This window comes from Populus trichocarpa, chromosome 1 (assembly GCF_000002775.5).
Source record: "Populus trichocarpa isolate Nisqually-1 chromosome 1, P.trichocarpa_v4.1, whole genome shotgun sequence".
Classification (NCBI taxonomy): domain Eukaryota; kingdom Viridiplantae; phylum Streptophyta; class Magnoliopsida; order Malpighiales; family Salicaceae; genus Populus; species Populus trichocarpa.
The window spans coordinates 47,868,405-47,888,037 of NC_037285.2; the positions used below are offsets into that span (position 1 = coordinate 47,868,405).

The 19,633-nt window shown below is 39.9% G+C and overlaps 3 protein-coding genes across 3 annotated transcripts; 2 read left to right on the plus strand and 1 right to left on the minus strand.

Annotated features, from left to right (window-relative positions):
* Positions 1-246: 246 nt before the first annotated feature.
* Positions 247-1,653, minus strand: LOC112326432 (uncharacterized). The gene is made up of 2 exons (XM_024594040.1): positions 1,132-1,653; positions 247-999 (listed from the first exon to the last, which is right to left on the minus strand). The coding sequence occupies exons 1-2, from the start codon at positions 1,651-1,653 to the stop codon at positions 247-249; spliced, it is 1,275 nt and encodes a 424-aa protein (XP_024449808.1).
* Positions 1,654-4,894: 3,241 nt separating this feature from the next.
* Positions 4,895-10,578, plus strand: LOC112326626 (uncharacterized). Its single transcript, XM_024595345.2, has 2 exons — positions 4,895-5,176; positions 8,371-10,578. The coding sequence occupies exon 2, from the start codon at positions 9,595-9,597 to the stop codon at positions 10,480-10,482; it is 888 nt and encodes a 295-aa protein (XP_024451113.1). The 5' UTR covers positions 4,895-5,176; positions 8,371-9,594; the 3' UTR covers positions 10,483-10,578.
* A 4,783-nt stretch (positions 10,579-15,361) lies between these two features.
* Positions 15,362-16,792, plus strand: LOC112326433 (uncharacterized). The gene has a single exon (XM_024594045.1). The coding sequence runs from the start codon at positions 15,362-15,364 to the stop codon at positions 16,790-16,792; it is 1,431 nt and encodes a 476-aa protein (XP_024449813.1).
* The last annotated feature ends 2,841 nt before the right edge of the window (positions 16,793-19,633 follow it).

Below are 19,633 nucleotides of genomic sequence, written 5' to 3' on the forward strand. Positions count from 1 at the left end.
CAAAATACCAATTGGACTGAAACAATTTAAAACAGACATGATCAAACAAAAGACAATAATAGGGCAGGCTTCATCCTCTCCTATTAGGCTAGCCTCCCCACAACAGCTCTTGATAGGGACAAAAAAACTATGGTCGAAATTCGAGTCCTTCAAAATTTATGTTGCCTTTTTCGCACCATATCTGGACCATTGGTGCTTTCAGATTTCCCGGACATTCCATCGCTATTGCATTTCTGATCTATCGCTTCAAGCATGATTAGGTAGAGGGTTTGTGTTCATATTAGGAGTGTCTTCGAATATTATCCACCCTGCCTTGATTAATTGCAGAAGCTTTCTCTTGAAGGCGTTGTAAGTATGGATGCTATGCCCAACAACATTAGCATGGTATTCGCAAGTGAGCTTTGGCTTGTACCAGCTAGGGTAAGGTAGCTGCAAAAGCGCGAGAGGTTCGGGAGTTACCTGTCCGATGCTTAATAACTTCTGGTACATCTCATTCAGGGGTAGCGGTAATGAAGGTAGTTGTTCTTGGACCTTTTGGTAATTTCTAATTTGGCTTTTGGCTTGAAAGTTTTGGGGTTCAAATCTTTTGATGGGAGATGAAGAGTTGATGTTGGTAATTTGGGATGGAGGATGATAGTTTTGGAATGTGTTTTTCCTACCCTTATAGTCATCTCCAACATGGTTGACCACTTTCCTTTCGAAACCTCTTTTCTCAGGGGCTACCAAAATTTTACCACTCTTGACACATTGCTCTATCTGCTCACACACTACTACAGGGTCAGTGAATTGCTGGACCGAACTTCCCATCATATGCTCGTAGTATGGTGCCTTGAGTGTGACGGCAAATAAAGTGACCATCTCTTTGTCTAGAAGTGGAGGATGTACTTGAGCAGCTGATTCCCGCCATCTTTGAGCGTATTCCCTTATGCTTTCTTTGTCATTTTGCTCTAGATTGAACAAACTGGTTCTATCAGGAGCAATGTCCATGTTATACTTGTACTACTTGATAAAAGCGTCCACTAGATCTTTCCATCTTCGGATCTTTGTGTTGTCCAATCTCATATACCAGCTTAATGTTGCCCCGCTTAAGCTATCTTGAAAAAAAAATATCAGTAGTTTTTCATCATGTACTACTTCTGCCACTTTATTGCAGTAGGACTTGAGATAAGTTATGGGGCATTGTGTTCCACTATATTTGATGAACTCAGGAACACGAAACTTCTTCGGGACAACCACATTTGGGACCAGACACATCTTTGCTGCCCGTACTGGATCATATAAATCTACCCCTTCAATGACTCTGATTCTGGCTTCCAACGCCTCCATCTTATCTTGGTCATTTCTATAAGATGACTTGGCTTTATGGGATTCATTGGCAAATGCATCTATGACTGCCGGGGCTGATGCAGGTGTCGTTAACTGCACAAATGCTGGATTATATTGAGGCCTTTGACCATGTTCACTCATTCTTTCTTCGGGCTGAGCTATTGTTGAAGTCTGATTAAAGTTGACCGGTCGGTTAGAAGGACCTTCACCATAGTTATTTCTCAGTGTTTGCTCGAGTACGCTAGTGAGGTGAGCCACGCTTATCTTCAGAGACTCAAACTCTTCTTGAAAATAAGCGTCACGATGAGCGCGCTCTTCATCTTTCATGTTTCTCGCTCGAAGTCAGGTGTTATGGACTTTTAGGGGACCTATATTTCAACCTGATGCATGTATGTATGTTATTTACAATGAATGCATGTATGTGTACGAATGAAAATGTATATACATGGACATTGGGTATATGATGGGTAAGCTTTCTACCTGGTCTCAAAATGGTCTCATATCTGCCCAGTGACGGTATTCGTAAAGACAATATGGGGGCGTTGCAAGAAATAGTTAAGGCATGTATGCCCACTATTACCAAGCAGGCACTCAGATATGAGTTGAGTGTTTCACGCATTTGAACCCTGACCAATAGTTATAGGGCAGATCGCTAATCCCCCACCTAACTTATAAGCTTGTGTGTACTTCCTAAAATTAAAGCGTGATGCATGAGGTAATTATATACAATGCATGAACAAATATGAACAGAATTTAAAACGCATATGAAAATAAATAAAGAAAATAAATATTAACAATAAACATGCAAACCAAACAATAAAACACAATGATCAGACAAAAACAAAGCTTAGTCCACAAGGTCCCTAGTGGAGTCGTCATTCTGTCGCACGTGTGCGGCATCGCGATGAATATTCCACTTCATCTAGGTATCTGGCAAATATGAAATATGGGGAGACAAGGATTCCTTGTCTTTAATAAGTGGAAAGCGGGAAAAGGAGTCGCTACCTAGTATTTTGGTCACTAGAAACCCTAACTGGTCTCAGAGATCGGGTACGGGGACTGGTTGCGTAAAGGGAAGGTATTAGCACCCCAAATACGTCTTACCTATGGTAAGCTGCATTGTTTGATTGTTTGATAAAGTTAAGGTGTTATTGTATTTCTAATTGTTGGTCTATCTAAGGTTTAAGAAAAGTCCTCCTTAGTAAGGAGGTCCTTATCTTATCGGGTAAAAACCTAACTGTTCTAACATCAATAAAAATAAGGAACTTCCTTTTTAATATCAGGAATATGTTTTATGTATAAATTCATAATCCAGATACTAAAAGAAAAGAAACAAAATATTTTTTGGGTATTTTTAAAATATTGGCCTAGTTCTCAAGGCTTTAATAAATTAGTTATTAAAGCCAAAATGCATGCTAAAACCTATATATATTTTTTGTTGTATGAAAATACGATGTGATGATTTTTTTTCTTATCTATGAGAGACCACGTATGCATGAAAACAAAATATTTTTTTTGTTTTATAATTTTTTGCAATGTTTTGACGAAAACCGGGTATTTTAATACTAGATTTGTATCTTTACAGTATAAAAATACAAACCAATATTACGCAAAATAGATAGAAAAATACACGAGAAAATCACAAATTTTTTAGAAAGATTTTTGGGAATTAATTTTTTTTTTAATAGTGGATTAGTCTCCAGTGTTCACATGCAACGTGAGCAGTGGAGCACCTGCCGAAGAAGAAGAAAAAGAAGAAGAAAGGGAAGGGGAAGGAGGCTGACCTGCGGTGGAAGCTTGGCTGCGATGAGGAGGTTCGGCCGGTGGCTCAGTAGGCTTTGGTGGAGGGAATGGTGGCCGGTGTTTTGTTACTGGTGAAGGAAGAAGAAAAGTTGCAGAGGAGAGAGGCTCGGCGGCGCGCTCACTATGTTGTTACCCATTTTTTAATACGTGCTAATGGAGATATCCCTTTTAAATTGAAGGCAGGAGTTTAGTTCCAGGTTGATGGGAAATTGACAAAAGCAAAGAAGAAAGAAATGTTTTTCGAACCCTGTTTCAGCCATCTTCTGCTCTCTTTATCCTTCCCCACTGCTGCCGAAATCGTCAGGATTCTTAGGCTAATTAGGAGTCTTTTGATGCTAAATTCATTCCTTTTTTTATATGGTCTTTAAGGTTGAATAAATCCCTCAGAAGTGGCACTAAAAAAACCCAGTTCTGCTGCTGCCGCAAATTTTTTTTCCAACTTAGGCCTTGATTCTGACTTGGTTTCGTGCAATATCTGACCATCTTAGCTATATTCTGTCACTCGTTACATGTTGAAGAATTGACCTACACCCTTATTGGGTACTAGGGCTCACTGTTCTTATAGCAGACTCTCAGTCGAATTGGGATGCTCGGCAGTGTCAGTTTCTGAATCAGATCAGGAGACCCCTCTTTTTTACCAAGCAGATTGCTGCTAGTTTCTGTTCTTTAAAACAATTTTTATCTCACTTCGAATCCTTCATCAAAATTGTAGTCCTGGACGCATAAATGAATTTGGGCTTTCGAATCGCTTGATTTCGATATCAGGAGCTCAAGATATTCTTGTTTGAATATCTGACGTGAAAGTAGAGAATTCTGCCGCGAGCAGGATTCTGACCCTAGTTGCACTAAAAACTCTACTTCCATCACAATTTTGCTGGTTGTTCTTCTTAGGTTATACTCTCAGTCATATCGGGATGCTCAACATTCATTAGTTTTTGAATCAGATCAGGAGACCATTTTTTTTATCAACCAGATTGCAACCCGATTCTGTTCTGTAAAACAATTTTATCTTACCTTTAATCCTTCGTGAAAGTTGTATTCCTACACGCATAGATGAATTTTGGTTTTTGAATCGCTCGATTTCGATATTAGAAGCTCTAGATATTCATGTTTGAATATCTAATGAGAAAGAGAAAATTCTGCTGCAAAAAAATTCTCCGGCAAAAATTCTGCCGCAAGAAGGTTTTTGCCCCCCAAGTCTGCAGGACTGAATTGAAAAAAAGACTGAAATAGGGGAGTTAATGGCAGATATAAATGGAAAAGAAACTTGGCTGGGTTTTGGAGAAATGGAAAACGGGGATAGGATCCGGAAATGGAAATTCTGCCACGAGGGGTTGCATTTCTGCTGTAACAAAAAAAAACGACACCGTCTCTCCTTTTCATTAATTCTCTACAGCTAGACGTTGCCGTATGAGAACAACCCCTTTGCTGGAAATTTAATTAGCATGGCACTGTACCCCCGTCTGCCCTTCCTTCCCTCCTCTGCAACCATTCCCGGCTAATTTTTTGAAACCTTTCGTCCTTCCCTCTGCAACCTGGCATGTACAGGACAGCCCCCCTTTTCACGTCAAATGTGCAGCTGCAACTCAGAGCTCCAGTCCAAGGGAAACGGTTTTTGCACCTCCTCTGTGCCAGCTGTGGAAGAAGACACGGGAGGGAGCCTCACACCATCGAAGGGCTGGGATTTCATCCCTAATACATACGGCTGGGATGAGGGGGCATGAGAGAGGTCTCCAGTTTTTTTTGCTTGGCTATGTAAGCAAGCGGTTAGGTATTTTTCAAGAAAGAAAAAAGGAGAGAAAAGAGGACGCAGAGAGGAGAGTAAAGAACAGAGAGAGCTAGCATAGGAAAAAAACAAAGAGAACGAGAGGGACAATCATCTCCAGTCTATCCTACAATGTCAAAAAGAGTTCACCAAACCTACGGGTTTTCTAGAAACTCTTAGCGGCAAAAAAAGGAAGGCTTTCTTCAGTTTCAGAGGCAGAAAAGCAAAGGTTTTCACCTGCCTGCACCTCACTTTCTGCATTCGAAACAGCCGCATCAGCAGGTATGGTTCCTAGTCTTCCTTTTCTTTGCTATTATTTAAGCTTGGCATTTGGTGTGTGGTTTTTCTTTCCCAAAACCTGTTTTATGGTTTTTGCTAGATGTTCAGTTTTATTGTGGTTTGAACAAAAGGATTGTGCTTGCCCGCTGTCACTGCCATGCTTTCTAGTTTGGATTTATTTTGTCTACGTTACAGCTGTGTTTTTTCTTGATCTTACGTTAAGGCTGTAGGCTCTTTGTTTTGGTTCATTACTGTGAGAGACCGTGAGTTTATGGCCCAGCAACATCCGCAGATATAGCTGCCAGTTTCGGCTGTATTGAAACTTGGCACCTGTTGCTTGTTTATTTTCCAAAAATCTGTTCCCCGCTTTGCTCTAGTTTCAGTTTTTGGTTTGAACAAAAGGTGGTGCTTTTCCACTGTCACTGCCATACTTTGTAGTTTGGATTATTTGTCTACGTTACAGCTGCGTTTTTTTCCTTGATCTGTTGTTGTGAGTGACTGTTTTTAATGGTCTCTCTGCTGGAGCTGTCTCCTTGCCGGGAAGGTTGCATAAATAGGAATGTTAGTGGCTTAGAAACATAGTTTCTACGCGGGGAGGAAGAAGGGAAAACAAAGAGAGTAGGGGAGACGGAGAGAGTAAACACAGATAAGAAAAACAAACAGAAAGACAGAGGGAGGAAACAACGAAAAATGGAAGAGAAAAGAAAAATAGAAGGGAAAAGAAAAGGGAAAAGAAAAGGGAGAGAACCGAGAGAACAAGAGGGTTTGAGAGTAAAAATCATGGGAAACAACGAAAGAGAGAGGAGGTTAACCTGGCCTCCAGCTTTCTTCTTTGCTGCAAGCAGGAGCTGCAGAATGTAACGGGAGGAGAAGTTTTTGTTGTTAAACAAAGCTTTTGGCTAGTGAAGGAAGTATATGACGTGAGGGAAGTTTTGGCAGGAGAAAGTAAAAATGGCACGAGGGAAATCCCTTTTTCAGGCAGGGTGATTTTCTTTGCAGACCGTTAGATCACGTTTTTTCCTTTACAAGATAGCTGGCCGTTGGCTTCTTTAGCTTAGTCTTTAATACATGGTGTAAAAGCATGCTCCCTCAGGTTTCTTTACTTTCGCAAGCATGACAGTTTTCAAGATTAGGAAAACAGAGTATGAGTCGAGGGGCACCGATACTGACGTAGGATTTTGGGTTTAAAATGTTACTTTCATAACTTTAGCTGACAAGTTTATTCTTGTGATGGTTTAATAACTTTAACTGTGATGATAGTGTTTAAAATGTTAATTTCAGAACTTCGGTCCCTCATGTGCCGAATTTATTTTTGTGATGTTTTGCTAGCTTCAACTATGATGTTTGCATTTAATTGTTGTGATAAATAGTGTTTTTTTTTATTTTATCAAAATATAAAATTATTTTTTTTTGCGTGTTGCATACGGCCAATACCCTAACGTATTTAATTTTTTTTTTCCAAAAAAATGAATATTCGAGGTTTTAAAAAATATGTTTTAGCAAGGATTTTTTAAACACAAATTATTTTTCTTGCATCTTAGATTTTACAACATGTTTGTAAATTTCAAAGGGTGTTGCCCAATATTCCAAAAATATAAAAATCTTATTTTTCGGAATTCGTTTTTATTCACTATTAATGTTTGGATAATCAAATCCCAAATGGGTAAATATCCAAAATATTATTAGGAATAATTTGTTATTATTCACTATAAATGTTTGGATAAAGAAACCCCAAAGAGGTTAATATTCAAAATATTATTGGGAATAATTCATCATTGTTCACTGTTAATATTTGGATAGAGAAATCTCAAGTGGTAAATATCAAAAAAATATTTTTTTAGGAATAACAAGTCATTATCCCTTAATAATATAAGGGCAAATAAACCTATAAAAGGTAAATGCCCAAAATATTGTTAATAGGAATACAACTTGTTTATTTTTAAAGGGACAGATTTATGCCTAAAATTTTATCTAGAACAATTTAATTGCGTATCCTTGATAGAAGCCTCAATTATAATCGGGGACATTTTAAATTTTGATTCCACAATTTATGAGTCATGAAAATATGAAATACTAAGATAAAAATGGGCTTTTAAAGCACCTTGAATTTCCTTAGATTTCTAACTTAGTTTTTTTCTTTTCTCTTCCTTGCAAAAATGAGCTCTTAAGCACATTAAATCTCTTTAGATTTCTATTTTAGCTGTCTCTAAATTCATAAATTCTAAATCTATTTCAAATCAAGCATAGACTTCAAGAGACTTGCATCGTTTCTCTTTGGTACTCTATAGACATATCTAAAGGTATCATCCATATTGGCCAAGAATTCTTTCCCTTAGACTTTGAACCGAAGTTCGTTCATCATAGCAGACTTATCCTAGGAAACTAATGGGATTAGAGAACATCAACACCATAGCAATTATAGGTAAACCAAACACCAAGCAGCTTACCTTAGGTAGGGCGTACTAGGGGTGCTAAAACCTTCCCTTCACGTAACCAGTCCCTTGCCTTAGAATCTCTGAAAGACCAGTTAGGTTTCCTAGTGACCATAATACTAGGTGGCGACTCCCTTTTTCATAAAACAAAAACCCCGAAATCAATTCCCTGCTACCAGGAAGGGTCGCCGCGACGTCAAGCTCTCGCGAGGGTACGACAGGATGGCGACTCCACTGGGGATCGTTGGACTAGGCTTGATAGTTTGTTTGTTTATGCTATGTATTGTTGGTTTTTGTTTCTTTTTGCTATGAATGACTTACTCTGTTTAAAAGCTTTAACATGCATCTTTATATCCTGTCATGCATGGTATATCAGATATGGATATGGATTTTATTGCATCCTATCATGCATCACTTTTATTATTACTATCTTTTTAAGAGCACATACATTAAACTAAGTTAGGTGGGGGACTAGCAGCTTGCCTTATGACTTGAGTCAAGGTTTAAGTTTGTGTAAACCCCAACTCTTTGCTGAGTGCTTAGACTGGTACTGATTGGTATACGTGTCATCCCACTATCTACTGAGCCCTCATATTTGCCTTTACGAGGGTGATCACTGGGACAACAAGAGACCCTCTTTAGAGACCAAGTAGTAAACCTACCCTATGTCTCACGTAAAAGAACTAGAACCTATCTTTAGGATGTATGCTCCATAATTTTGTTTGCATCAAAACAAGCCTAACCCCAAAGCATCTTGAATTGCAGGACTTGTGAATGAAATGACCACCACTGCTAGATTTTCCATCATTGAATATGGGAAAAATTCTGAACTGTCACAATTGACTGAAGGGGATTACCCTAGAAACGATGTTAAGAAATTATCACCAATCAAGAATCTGAATTGCACAGTGAATGAGGTGAACAAGTTGATAGCTCACTCCTAGAATGTGGATGAGATTGCATTTCTTAGGAAATATGGACGTTTAGTAGAGATTGCAAAGGTAGAAGTTTTAAACTCAGCAGTGTGAGCCCAAGTTCACTTTTGGGATTCGGATTACCGCTGTTTCTCTTTTAGGAGCATAGACTTATGTCCCACTATGGAGGAATAAGGGATGTTGATTGAGTTTCCAAACCAGCTGCATAGGGTTTTGCTTTCCTTTGAGATCTGACAAGATCATCCCCGAACTGTCAAGGCTGCTCAGAATCTCCAACGTGGAAATGTTTTTAGAGAAGAATGCTACCGGTTTGAAATGGAAGATGCTAGAAGTTGAACTGGAAAAGAAGTCAAGATCAGAAAAAGAAAGATTGATTGCCTTGGGCATGTTTGGCCTTATGTTATTCCCAAGCCAAACAGGTGTAATAAGTTTGGAGGCCGCAGCTGCTTATGTAGAATATGAGAATACCCAAATCAATCCAATGGCTGTTATTTTAGCTGAAACCATCCTGACACTTAACCATTGTAAGAGGGCTGGAAAAGGAGCAATGAGGTGCTGCACGCAGTTGTTGTATATCTGGATGGTTAGCCATATTGAGACGAAAAAATCTATCTTCAATAATTTTTGGTGGTTGAACCAAAGACCACTGAGGATAGTGGAAGAAGAAGAATGGGGAGGTTTAGACAACCAAGGCTGGGTAGGCAAACTAGAAAATTTGCCTGATAGTAATTTCAACTGAAGAGCCCCGTGGGTCACTACAGTGGATGTCTTAGTGAGTTGTGGGCAAAGACGCTGGGTGCCTTTGTTAGGGATCACAGGTTATATAAGTTATGCTCCTGCCCTTATGATAAGACAACTTGGAGGCATACAATTTGTTCTAAGGACTATGGGAATTGCTTAATTTTTTGGTTTGTTCAAAGATCCCATTGCACAAGAAGTTTTGGAGATCATCAAACAAGATTGGAAGCATCTGGTTTTGGTTGAGATGAAAGGTTTGAGGGATCCAAGTGCTAGTGAAGAATAATCAAGATGGAGAGACTTAGCTACTTCGGTCATGCCTTACTCGAAAGTCAGATCTTTCCAAGCTGTTGAAGAGCCGAGTAAAAGGAAAAGGATGAGTAGTGAAGAAGAGCTGAGAAGACAAGTGGAAAAGCTTCAGATAGAATTGAGCAAGCGTAAAAAAGACAAGACACTGTTAGATGAAATGATGCTTGAAGGGGACAAAAGGAGAGCCTTTCTAGATGAGCAAATACAGTCTAAAGATGCGAGAATATCAAAGCTGGAGTTGAAGCTGGGAGAGGAGAAGATTGCTAGGGAAGAAAGTGAGAAGGAGCTAAAAGGATTAAGTTTAGACTGGATGCAAAGTTGCTCTGAACTTGAAATATTGAAGATTGACTTCAATGACTGTCAAGGAAGCATAGAATATTACCGAGAGAAATTTGCACAAGTTGAGGTTGAGCTGATGGATAGAATTGGAAAATATGAGGAATTAAGTAAGAAATACGTGGAGTTGGAAAGCCAATTAACTGAGTTTGCAAAAGAGGAAAGTAAGAAAAAAGGTGTTGAGGTTATTGAGGCAGAGTTAGCGGCTAAGAGGAATGAGATGAAAGTTCTTAAGATAAAGCTTGACAAGGAACGCGAAAAGGTGAAGTATCTGGACGAGAAGTTAGCAACAATAGAAAAACACAAGGATCAAATCGATGCCAACAATGTTGCTTTGAACAAAACCAATATGTTGCTAATAGAAAAGATGACCAAGATGGATGAGCAAATGGACGAAGTAGCTGGGCATGCTCGGATTGTTAGAATCAATGCTCGAAATGTGGAGGAGACATCGTTCGCTATCCCCAAAGTTTGGCTGAAACCTATGCCTTTTAGGGGAAAATTAAGAACCGCGGCTTTGCCTTCTTACCTTTGGCTAGAGAGGTGGTGGAGGAAATAGATTAATGTATTTTGTATTTCTTTTATATTTCTAAAAAAATGTAATGAACTTATCAAGCATTAATGAGAAGGGCATTGACCCACCTTTTGTGCAAAATCTGTCTCTGATTCAAGCATACTAAAGCAAACAACTCGAAATGCATTACTCCTAACAAGCAATGTGACAAGGGAATCTATGTTTACAAGGTGGTGGCCAACAATCGTTCATGAGAAGGTCACATCCATATCTGATATGCAAGGCATTCTCATCATGATCATGCATTATATCATGCACTTTCTTATAAATCTATGCATGCACTACAGGTTTTGCACAAAAGGTGGGTCAATGCCCTTCTCATTAATGCTTGATAAGTTCATACATTTTTGGAAATATAAAAGAAATACAAAATACATTAATCTATTTCCTCCACCACCTCTCTAACCAAAGGTAAGAAGGCAAAGCCGCGATTCTCAGTTTTCCCCAAAAAGGCATCGGTTTCGGCCAAACTTCGGCGATAGCGAATGATGTCTCCTCCCACATTTCGAGCATTGATTCTGACAATCTGAGCATGCGCAGCTGCTTCGCCCATTTGCTCATCCATTTTGGTCATCTTTTCTATGAGCAACATATTGGTTTTGTTCAAAGCAGCATTGTTGGCGTCGATTTGATCCTTGTGTTTTTCCATTGTTGCTAACTGCTAGTCCAAATACTTCACCTTTTCGCGTTCCTTGTCAAGCTTTATCCTCAGAACTTTCATCTCATTCCTCTTAGCCGCTAACTCTGCCTCAACAGCCTCAACACCTTTTTTCTTACTTTCCTCTTTTGCAAACTCAGTCAATTGACTTTCCAACTCCACATATTTCTTACTTAATTCCTCATATTTTCCAATTCTATCCATCAGCTCAACCTGAACTTGTGCAAATTTTTCTCGATAATATTCTGCGTTTCCTTGAGAGTCATTAAAGTCAATCTTCAATGCTTCAAGTTCAGAGCAGCTTTGCATCCAGTCTAAACTTAATCCTTTTAGCTCCTTCTCACTTTCTTCCCTATCAATCTTCTCCTCTCCCAGCTTCAACTCCAGCTTTGATATTCTCTCATCTTTAGACTGTATTTGCTCATCTAGAAAGGCTCTCCTTTTGTCCCCTTCAAGCATCATTTCATCTAACAGTGTCTTGTCTTTTTTACGCTTGCTCAATTCTATCTGAAGCTTTTCCACTTGTCTTCTCAGCTCTTCTTCACTACTGATCCTTTTCCTTTTACTCGGCTCTTCAACAGCTTGGAAAGATCTGACTTCCGAGTAAGGCATGGCCGAAGTAGCTAAGTCTCTCCATTTTGTATATTCTTCACTAGCACTTAGATCCCTCAAACCTTTCATCTCAACCAAAACCAGATGCTTCCAATCTTGTTTGATGATCTCCAAAACTTCTTGTGCAATGGGATCTTTGAACAAACCAAAGAGTTGAGCAATTCCCATAGTCCTCGGAACAAATTGTATACCCCCAAGTTGTCTTATCACAAGGGCAGGAGCATAACTTACATAACCTATGATCCCTACCAAAGGCACCCAACGTCTTTGCCCATAACTCACTAAGACATCCACTGCCGTGACCCACGGGGCTCTCCAGTTGAAATTACTATCAGGCAAATTTTCTAGTTTGCCTACCCAGCCTTGGTTGTCTAATTCTCCCCATTCTTCTTCTTCCACTATCCTCAATGGTCTTTGGTTCAACCACAAAAAATTATTAAAGACAGGCTTTTTCGTCTCAATATGGCTAACCATCCAGATATACAACAACTGCGTGCAGCACCTCATTGCTCCTTTTCCAGCCCTCCTACAATGGTTAAGTGTCAGGATGGTTTCAGCTAAAATAGCAGCCACATGATTGATTTGGGTATTCTCATATTCTATATAAGCAGTTGCGGCGTCCAAACTTATTATACTTGTTTGGCTTGGGAACAACACAAGGCCATACATGCCCAAGGCAATCAATCTTTCTTTTTCTGATCCTGACTTCTTTTCCAGTTCAGTTTCTAGCATCTTTCATTTCAGACCGGTAGCATTTTTCTCCAAAACCTTTTCCAAGTTGGAGATTCTAAGCAGCCTTGACAGTTCAGGGATGATCTTGTCAGATCTCAAAGGAAAGTAAACCCTATGCAGCTGGTTTGGAAACTCAGTCAACATCCCGTATTCCTCCATAGTGGGACATAGGTCTATACTCCTAAAAGAAAAATAGCGGTAATCCGGATCCTAAAAGTGAACTAGGGCTCGCACTGCTGAGTTTAAAACTTCTACCTTTGCAATGTCTACTAAGCGTCCATATTTCCTAAGAAAAGCGATCTCATCCATATTCTGGAAGTGAGCTATTAACTTGTTCACCTCATTCACCGTGCAATTCAGATTCTTGATTGGCGATAACTTCTTAGCATCGCTTCTAGGGTAGTCCCCTTCAGTCAATTGTGATAGTTCATAATTGTTTCCATATTCAATGATGGAAAATCTAGCAGTGGTGGCCATTTTGTTCACAAGTCCTGTAATTCAAGATGCTTTGGGGTTAGGCTTGTTTTGATGCAAAAAGATATCACGGAGTATGCATCCTAAGGATAGGTTCTAGTTCTTTTACGTGAGACATAGGGTAGGTTTGCTACTTGGTCTCTAAAGAGGGTCTCTTGCTGTTCCAGTGATCACCCTCGTAAAGGCAATATGGGGGCTCAGTAGATAGTGGGATGGCACGTATACCAATCACTACCAGTCTAAGCACTCAGCAAAGAGTTGGGGTTTACACAAACTTAAACCTTGACTCAAGTCATAAGGCAAGTTGCTAGTCCCCCACCTAACTTAGTTTAATGTATGTGCTCTTAAAAAGATAGTAATAATAAAAGTGATGCATGATAGGATGCAATAAAATCCATATCCATATCTAATATACCATGCATGACAGGATGTAAAGATGCATGTTAAAGCTTTTAAACAGAGTAAACCATTCATAGCAAAAAGAAACAAAAACCAACAATACATAGCATAAACAAACAAACTACCAAGCCTAGTCCAAGGGTCCCCAGTGGAGTCGCCATCCTGTCATACCCTCTCGTTCTCTTTGTTTTTTCCTATGCTAGCTCTCTCTGTTCTTTACTCTCCTCTCTGTGTCCTCTCTTCTCTTTTTTTTTTTTTGAAAAATACATAACAACTTGCTTATATAGCCAAGCAAAAAACTAGAGACCTCTCTCATGCCCCCTCATCCCAGCTGTATGTATTGGGGATGAAATCTCAGCCCTTCGATGGTGTGAGGCTCCCTCCCGTGTCTTCTTCCACAGCTGGCATAGAGGAGGTGCAAAAACCGTTTCCCTTGGGCTGGAGCTCTGAGTTGCAGCTGCATATTTGGCGTGAAAAGGGGGGCTGTCCTGTACATGCCAGGATGAAGAGGGAAGGACGAGAGGTTTCAAAAAATTAGCAGGTAATGGTTGTAGAGGAGGGAAGGAAGGGTAGACGAGGGTACAATGCCATGCTAGCAAAGGGGTTGTTCTCATACGGCACCGTCTAGCTGTAGAGAATTAATGAAAAGGAGAGACAATGTCGTTTTTTTTGTTACAGCAGAAATGCAACCCCTCGTGGTAGAATTTCCATTTCCGGATCCTATCCCCGTTTTCTATTTCTCCCAAACCCAGCCAAGTTTCTTTTCCATTTATATCTTCCATTAACTCCCTTATTTCAGTCTTTTTTTCAATTCAGTCCTGTAGACTTGGGGGGCCAAGAATTTTTTGACGCAGTATTTTTTTGGCAGAATTTTCACTTCCTCATTAGATATTCAAACATGAATATGTTGAGCTTCTGATATCGAAATCAAGCGATTCAAAACCCAAAATTCATCTATGCGTGTAGAACTACAACTTTCATGAAGGATTCAAGGTGAGATAAAATCCTTTTACAAAACAGAATAGGGTCGCAATCTGGCTGGTAAAAAATGGTCTCCTGATCTGATTCAAAAACTGACGAATGTCGAACATCCCGATTCGACTCAAAGTCTACCATAAGAACAGCGAGCCCTAGGACCCAATAAGGGTGTAGGTCCATTCTTCAACATGTCATGAGAGACAAAATATAGCTGCGATGGTCAGATATTGCACGAAACCAAATCGAAATCAGGGCCTAAGTTGGAACAAAAAATTGTGGCAGCTGTAGAATCGGGTTTTTTAGAGCCACTTCTGAGGGATTTATTCAACCTTAAAGACCATATAAAAAAAATGAATTTAGCATTATAAAGACTCCTAATTAGCCTAAGAATCCTGACAATTTCGGCAGTAGTGGGGAAGGATAAAGAGAGCAGAAGATGGTTGAAACAGGATTCGAAAAACATTTCTTTCTTCTTTGCTTTTGTCAATTTCCCAGCAACCTTGAACTAAACTCATGCCTTCGATTTAAAAGGGATATCTTCATTAGCATGTATGGCTTAAAAAATGGGTAACAACAGAGAGGTTAAGGGCGGTTGAAGGAAATGATTTGTTTGACCCTGTTAGGGCAGCTGAAGTGTGCTTAGTACCTAGCATTGTAATACCAAAGAAGTTCAGGGTGTTAGTGTTTGTTAAGTATACTAGGATGGAATGCCCAAATACCCATCTGCGGTCCTACTGTAACAATATAATAGAGGTTATCCACGATGATAAGATGTTGATTTACTTCTTTCAGGATAGCCTAACGGGGTCGACCCTCAGCTGGTAAATGAGGCTTGACAACATGAGGATCAAAAAATGGGCAGACCTGGCGGATGCTTTCTTAAAGCAATACAAGTTCAATCTTGAGATCGCTACTGATAGGACCAGTCTTATGACCATGGAGAAAGGAAATCAAGAGTCCGTGAGGGCTTACGGTTAAAGGTGGCGAGACCAAGCCATCCATGTGCACCTTATGGGTAGCTCAGCCCATCATTTCTATGATGCTGTGCGGATTGCCGAGAGGATTGAACAAGGAATCCGAAGTGGGAGATTTATGGAACCTGTAAAGAAGAAAGGTTTCGTTGGAAAAAGGAAGGAAACTGAGGTGAATAGCCTAGAAGGCGGATATAAAGGAAAAGGCAAAAACTACCAAACACCTACCTCCCAAGTCACTTGTATCAATCTTGCTAAACCCTCCATCCCAAACCAACCCAATCAAACAAAATTCCCAACAAATAACCAAAGCAATTACCAAAGGAGAAACAACCAACAACCAGAAGAACAGTTACCACCCTTACCAATAACCTTGAAGGAGTTGTATGCTAAATTACTAAGTATCGGGCAGATAGCTCCTATACCGATACCACCTATACAACCACCTTTCCCTGCCTGGTATAATCCTGAAGTGACTTGTGAATACCATGCTGGTAATGCGGGTCATAGCATTGAGACATGCGTTGCTTTTAAGAAAAGGGTGTTACAGCTGATGAAAGTTGGATGGGTCACTTTTGAGGATTCACCTAATATGAATACGAATCCTTTACCCAAACATGCTGCTGGTAGTAGTGAGGTGAATGCCATGGAGATTGGTAATGAAGGAAAGGTTTTAAAAGTGACCATGACAAGGATGTACGATATGTTGGTACAGTCTGGGCACTTAGAGAGATTGAATGGACGTTGCATGGGGAAAAGTGACTTTTACCCATTCCATAAAAAGAAAGGGCATCATATTGATGAATGCATTGAGTTTCATCAAAAGGTTGCGAGAATGTTGACTCTAGAAGAGCTGAGAGTCGAGGCCATAGAAGACGGTGGAGAGATAGAGATGATAGAGAAGTGTAGGGTCCAATCAACAGCTAATGGGCTCTCGAAGTTGGTATTGATTAAGCCCTCATATGCAAACAAAACAAACTACAAAATGATGCCGGGTAATTATGGTTATACCTCAAGTATTGAAGCTCCCTTGCCTTTGTTCCAAACTGAGATAAGTGGACTAACCCGGAGTGGTCGTTGTTTCACACCTGTGGAATTAGAGAAACAAAGAAAAACTAAGGACAAAGAAGCAATTGATTTTGATAAAGAGCTAGAGGTGAATAAACCCGTGACTGAGGAAGAGACAAATGAGTTCCTGAAGGTGATGAAGCATAGCGAGTATTGTAAAGTGGATCAGCTGAAGAAGACTCCGGCAAAGATTTCCATCATGTCATTAATACTCAGCTCTGAGCCGCATCGCAATGCTTTGCAAAAAGTATTGAATGAGGCTTACGTGCCCCAAGATATAGAACAAATGGCTATGGAGCATTTAGTAGGGAGGATTCATGTTGCCAATTACCTGTATTTTACGGAAGATGAGCTGGACGTTAAGGGCACGGGACATAATAAGCCTCTATATGTCACGATCTGATGCAAGGATTGTCTCATCGGCAAAGTTCTTATCGATAATGACTCAGCCTTTAATGTGTTACCAAGGCATATGATGGATGAAATGCTAATAGATCCATCACACATGCAACCAAGTGTGATGACGGCTAGAGCTTACGATGGCTCGCCTAGACAGGTGATAGGGATAATTGAGGTAGAACTAGCCGTGAGCCCACAAGTCTTTCTAGTAACCCTTCAAGTGATGGACATCCACCCTTCCTATAGTATGTTGTTAGGAAGGCCATGGATACATTCTGCGGGAGCTGTCGCCTCCTTGCTGCATCAATGCTTGAAATACATTGCCAATGGTGTTTTGGTTACTGTTAAGGCTGAGGAGACTATATCGATGGTGAGGAATGTGGCAGTTCCGTTCATTGAAGCTGAAGACTGTAGGGTTGGAAACCTTCATGCATTTGAGGTTCTTAATACCAAGTGGGTGCCTGAGAACACTGTGGTGAGGAAACCAGAGATCTCGGAGGCCACCAGAATGGTTGCTAAAAGCTTTTTGAAGTACAAGATTCCTTTCCAATATGATGTTGAAGTTGGAAAACCTGAGAAGATTAACATAATAAAGCTAAAAGCCCAAGAAAGAGGATTACAAGTGAGCTGCTAGTGCAAGAAGGGAGAAGAGAATGGCTAGGATTGAAGGAAGGAAACCTGAAGAAGAAAACTTAGCCATCCCTCCAATCAGGGTTTCGTTCCCAAGGGCTGCATATATGATGCAACCTGAAAAGAGACCTGAAAACTATTTTTAGAAACTCTCTTCCATGAACATAAACACTCTAGAGGGAGATGAAGCTAAGGGCATTGTGAAGGAGATTGAAGTTGGAAGAAGGGAAGAAGAGATGTCGCAATTAACCATCTACACTCTGGAAGAAGTTGCCGCCAAGACCTTCATTCGAAAGCTAGCCGAGGGAGAGAAGTTCCAGAATTGGGAGACCCAAGAAGCTCCGTTAGTGTTCAAAATCTAATCAACAGTGTTTGTTTTACTATGATATTGTCTGCTACTGTTTGTTTTTCTTTTCCGTTTTGATTGACAATCGAGGCTCAAGATGTCAATTGGATTTTATCCGTGTTTTTGAGCCAACCTTTTCCTTTTAATGAGATCATGCATGTTCAAAGTTTATCCATATGTTTTTACTGTGCATTTACACATCACTTTCCGCTTTCAGGAAACCTGAAAGCGGATCTTCCACAACAACACCTACACTTTACACTGAGAATGAATGGCCAAACTTTAAAGAATATATAGTAGCAATAGAAGAGGAAGAATGGGATGAAAATAACATTAGGGAATTCACAAAAATAATAGAGCAGCATGAGCAAGCTTGGAAACCCGCTAAAGAGGAACTTGAAACCATAGATGTGGGCACTGAGGAAATTAAGAGAAAGCTGAAGATAGGGACTATGATCACTCCTAAAGAAAAGGAAGAGTTGATTGTATTACTCCGAGATTATATAGATGTCTTTGCCTAGTCCTACGAGGATATACCTGGTTTAGATACTGATATCGTAGTACATAGGGTACCATTGGTAGAAGGATGCAAGCCATTTAAGCAAAAGTTGAGGAGAACTCATCCGGAGGTTTTAATCAAAGTGAAGGCAGAAATCGAAAAAAAATTGAATGCCGATTTTCTAGAGGTAGTCAAATACCCACAATGGGTGTCCAACATAGTGGTAGTGCCCAAGAAGGAAGGTAAAATCAGAGTTTGTGTGGACTTTAAGCACTAAAACCGGGCTAGCCCTAAAGACAATTTTCCACTATCACACATAGATATGTTAGTTGACAATGCAGCACGTAGCTCCACATATTCCTTTATGGATGGATTTTTGGGCTACAATCAGATAAAAATGGCACAAGAAGATAAGGAGAAGACAACATTTGTAACACCATGGGGAACCTTTTGTTACAAGGTCATGCCATTTGGGTTAAAGAATGTCGGGGCCACCTACCAAAGGGCCATGGTGACTCTATTTCATGATATGATGCATAAGGAGATTGAAGTATACGTGGATGATATGATTGCTAAATCTAGAGATGGAGAGAATCATGTCCAAATATTGAAGAAATTATTTGAAAGACTAAGAAAATATAGGTTGAGGCTTAACCCTGCAAAGTGTTCATTCGGTGTAAAATCTAAGAAGTTGTTGGGATTTATGGTGAGTGACAAAGGGATAGAAATGGATCCTGACAAAGTAAGGGCTATTCGATCTATGCCAGCTCCCAAGACCGAGAAGGACGTAAGAGGTTTCTTAGGAAGGTTGAATTACATTGCCCGATTTATATCCCAATTAACCACGACTTGCGATCTAATCTTTTGTTTGTTAAGGAAGAAGAATCCTAGAATTTGGAATTAAGAGTGAGAAAAAGCTTTCGAGAAAATCAAGCAGTACCTACAGAATCCACCCCTGCTTGTTCCTCCTGTACCAGAAAGGCCGTTGATATTGTACTTAACAGTAACCAAAACAACAATGGGATGTGTACTTGGCCAACATGACAAAACCGGAAGGAAGGAAAGGGTCATTTATTACCTAAGCAAGAAGTTTACATAATGTGAGGCTAGGTATACTGTGATTGAGAAACTATGTTGCGCACTCATATGGGCTATAAAGAGGTTACGTCAGTATATGTTGTATCATACCATGTGGTTAATTTCAAAATTAGACCCGTTGCGGTACATATGTGAAAAGCCCTATCTGTCAAATCCGAATTGCAAGATGGCAAGTTCTGTTGGATGAATATGACATAGTATATATGACGAGGAAAGCTGTGAAAGGGAGTGCCATTGCCGATCACCTGGTTGACAATGCTATGGAAGATTAT

Bases quoted from the DNA above. Each gene is read 5' to 3' on its own strand.
- LOC112326432 (XM_024594040.1), bottom strand. From the start codon at position 1,653: ATGAAAGATGAAGAGCGCGCTCATCGTGACGCTTATTTTCAAGAAGAG. The intron at 1,000-1,131 runs GTACATGATGAA...TTTATCAAGTAG, and splicing joins GCAATAAAGTGGCAGAAGTA to TACAAGTATAACATGGACAT.
- LOC112326626 (XM_024595345.2), top strand. From the start codon at position 9,595: ATGCCTTACTCGAAAGTCAGATCTTTCCAAGCTGTTGAAGAGCCGAGT.
- LOC112326433 (XM_024594045.1), top strand. From the start codon at position 15,362: ATGGGTAGCTCAGCCCATCATTTCTATGATGCTGTGCGGATTGCCGAG.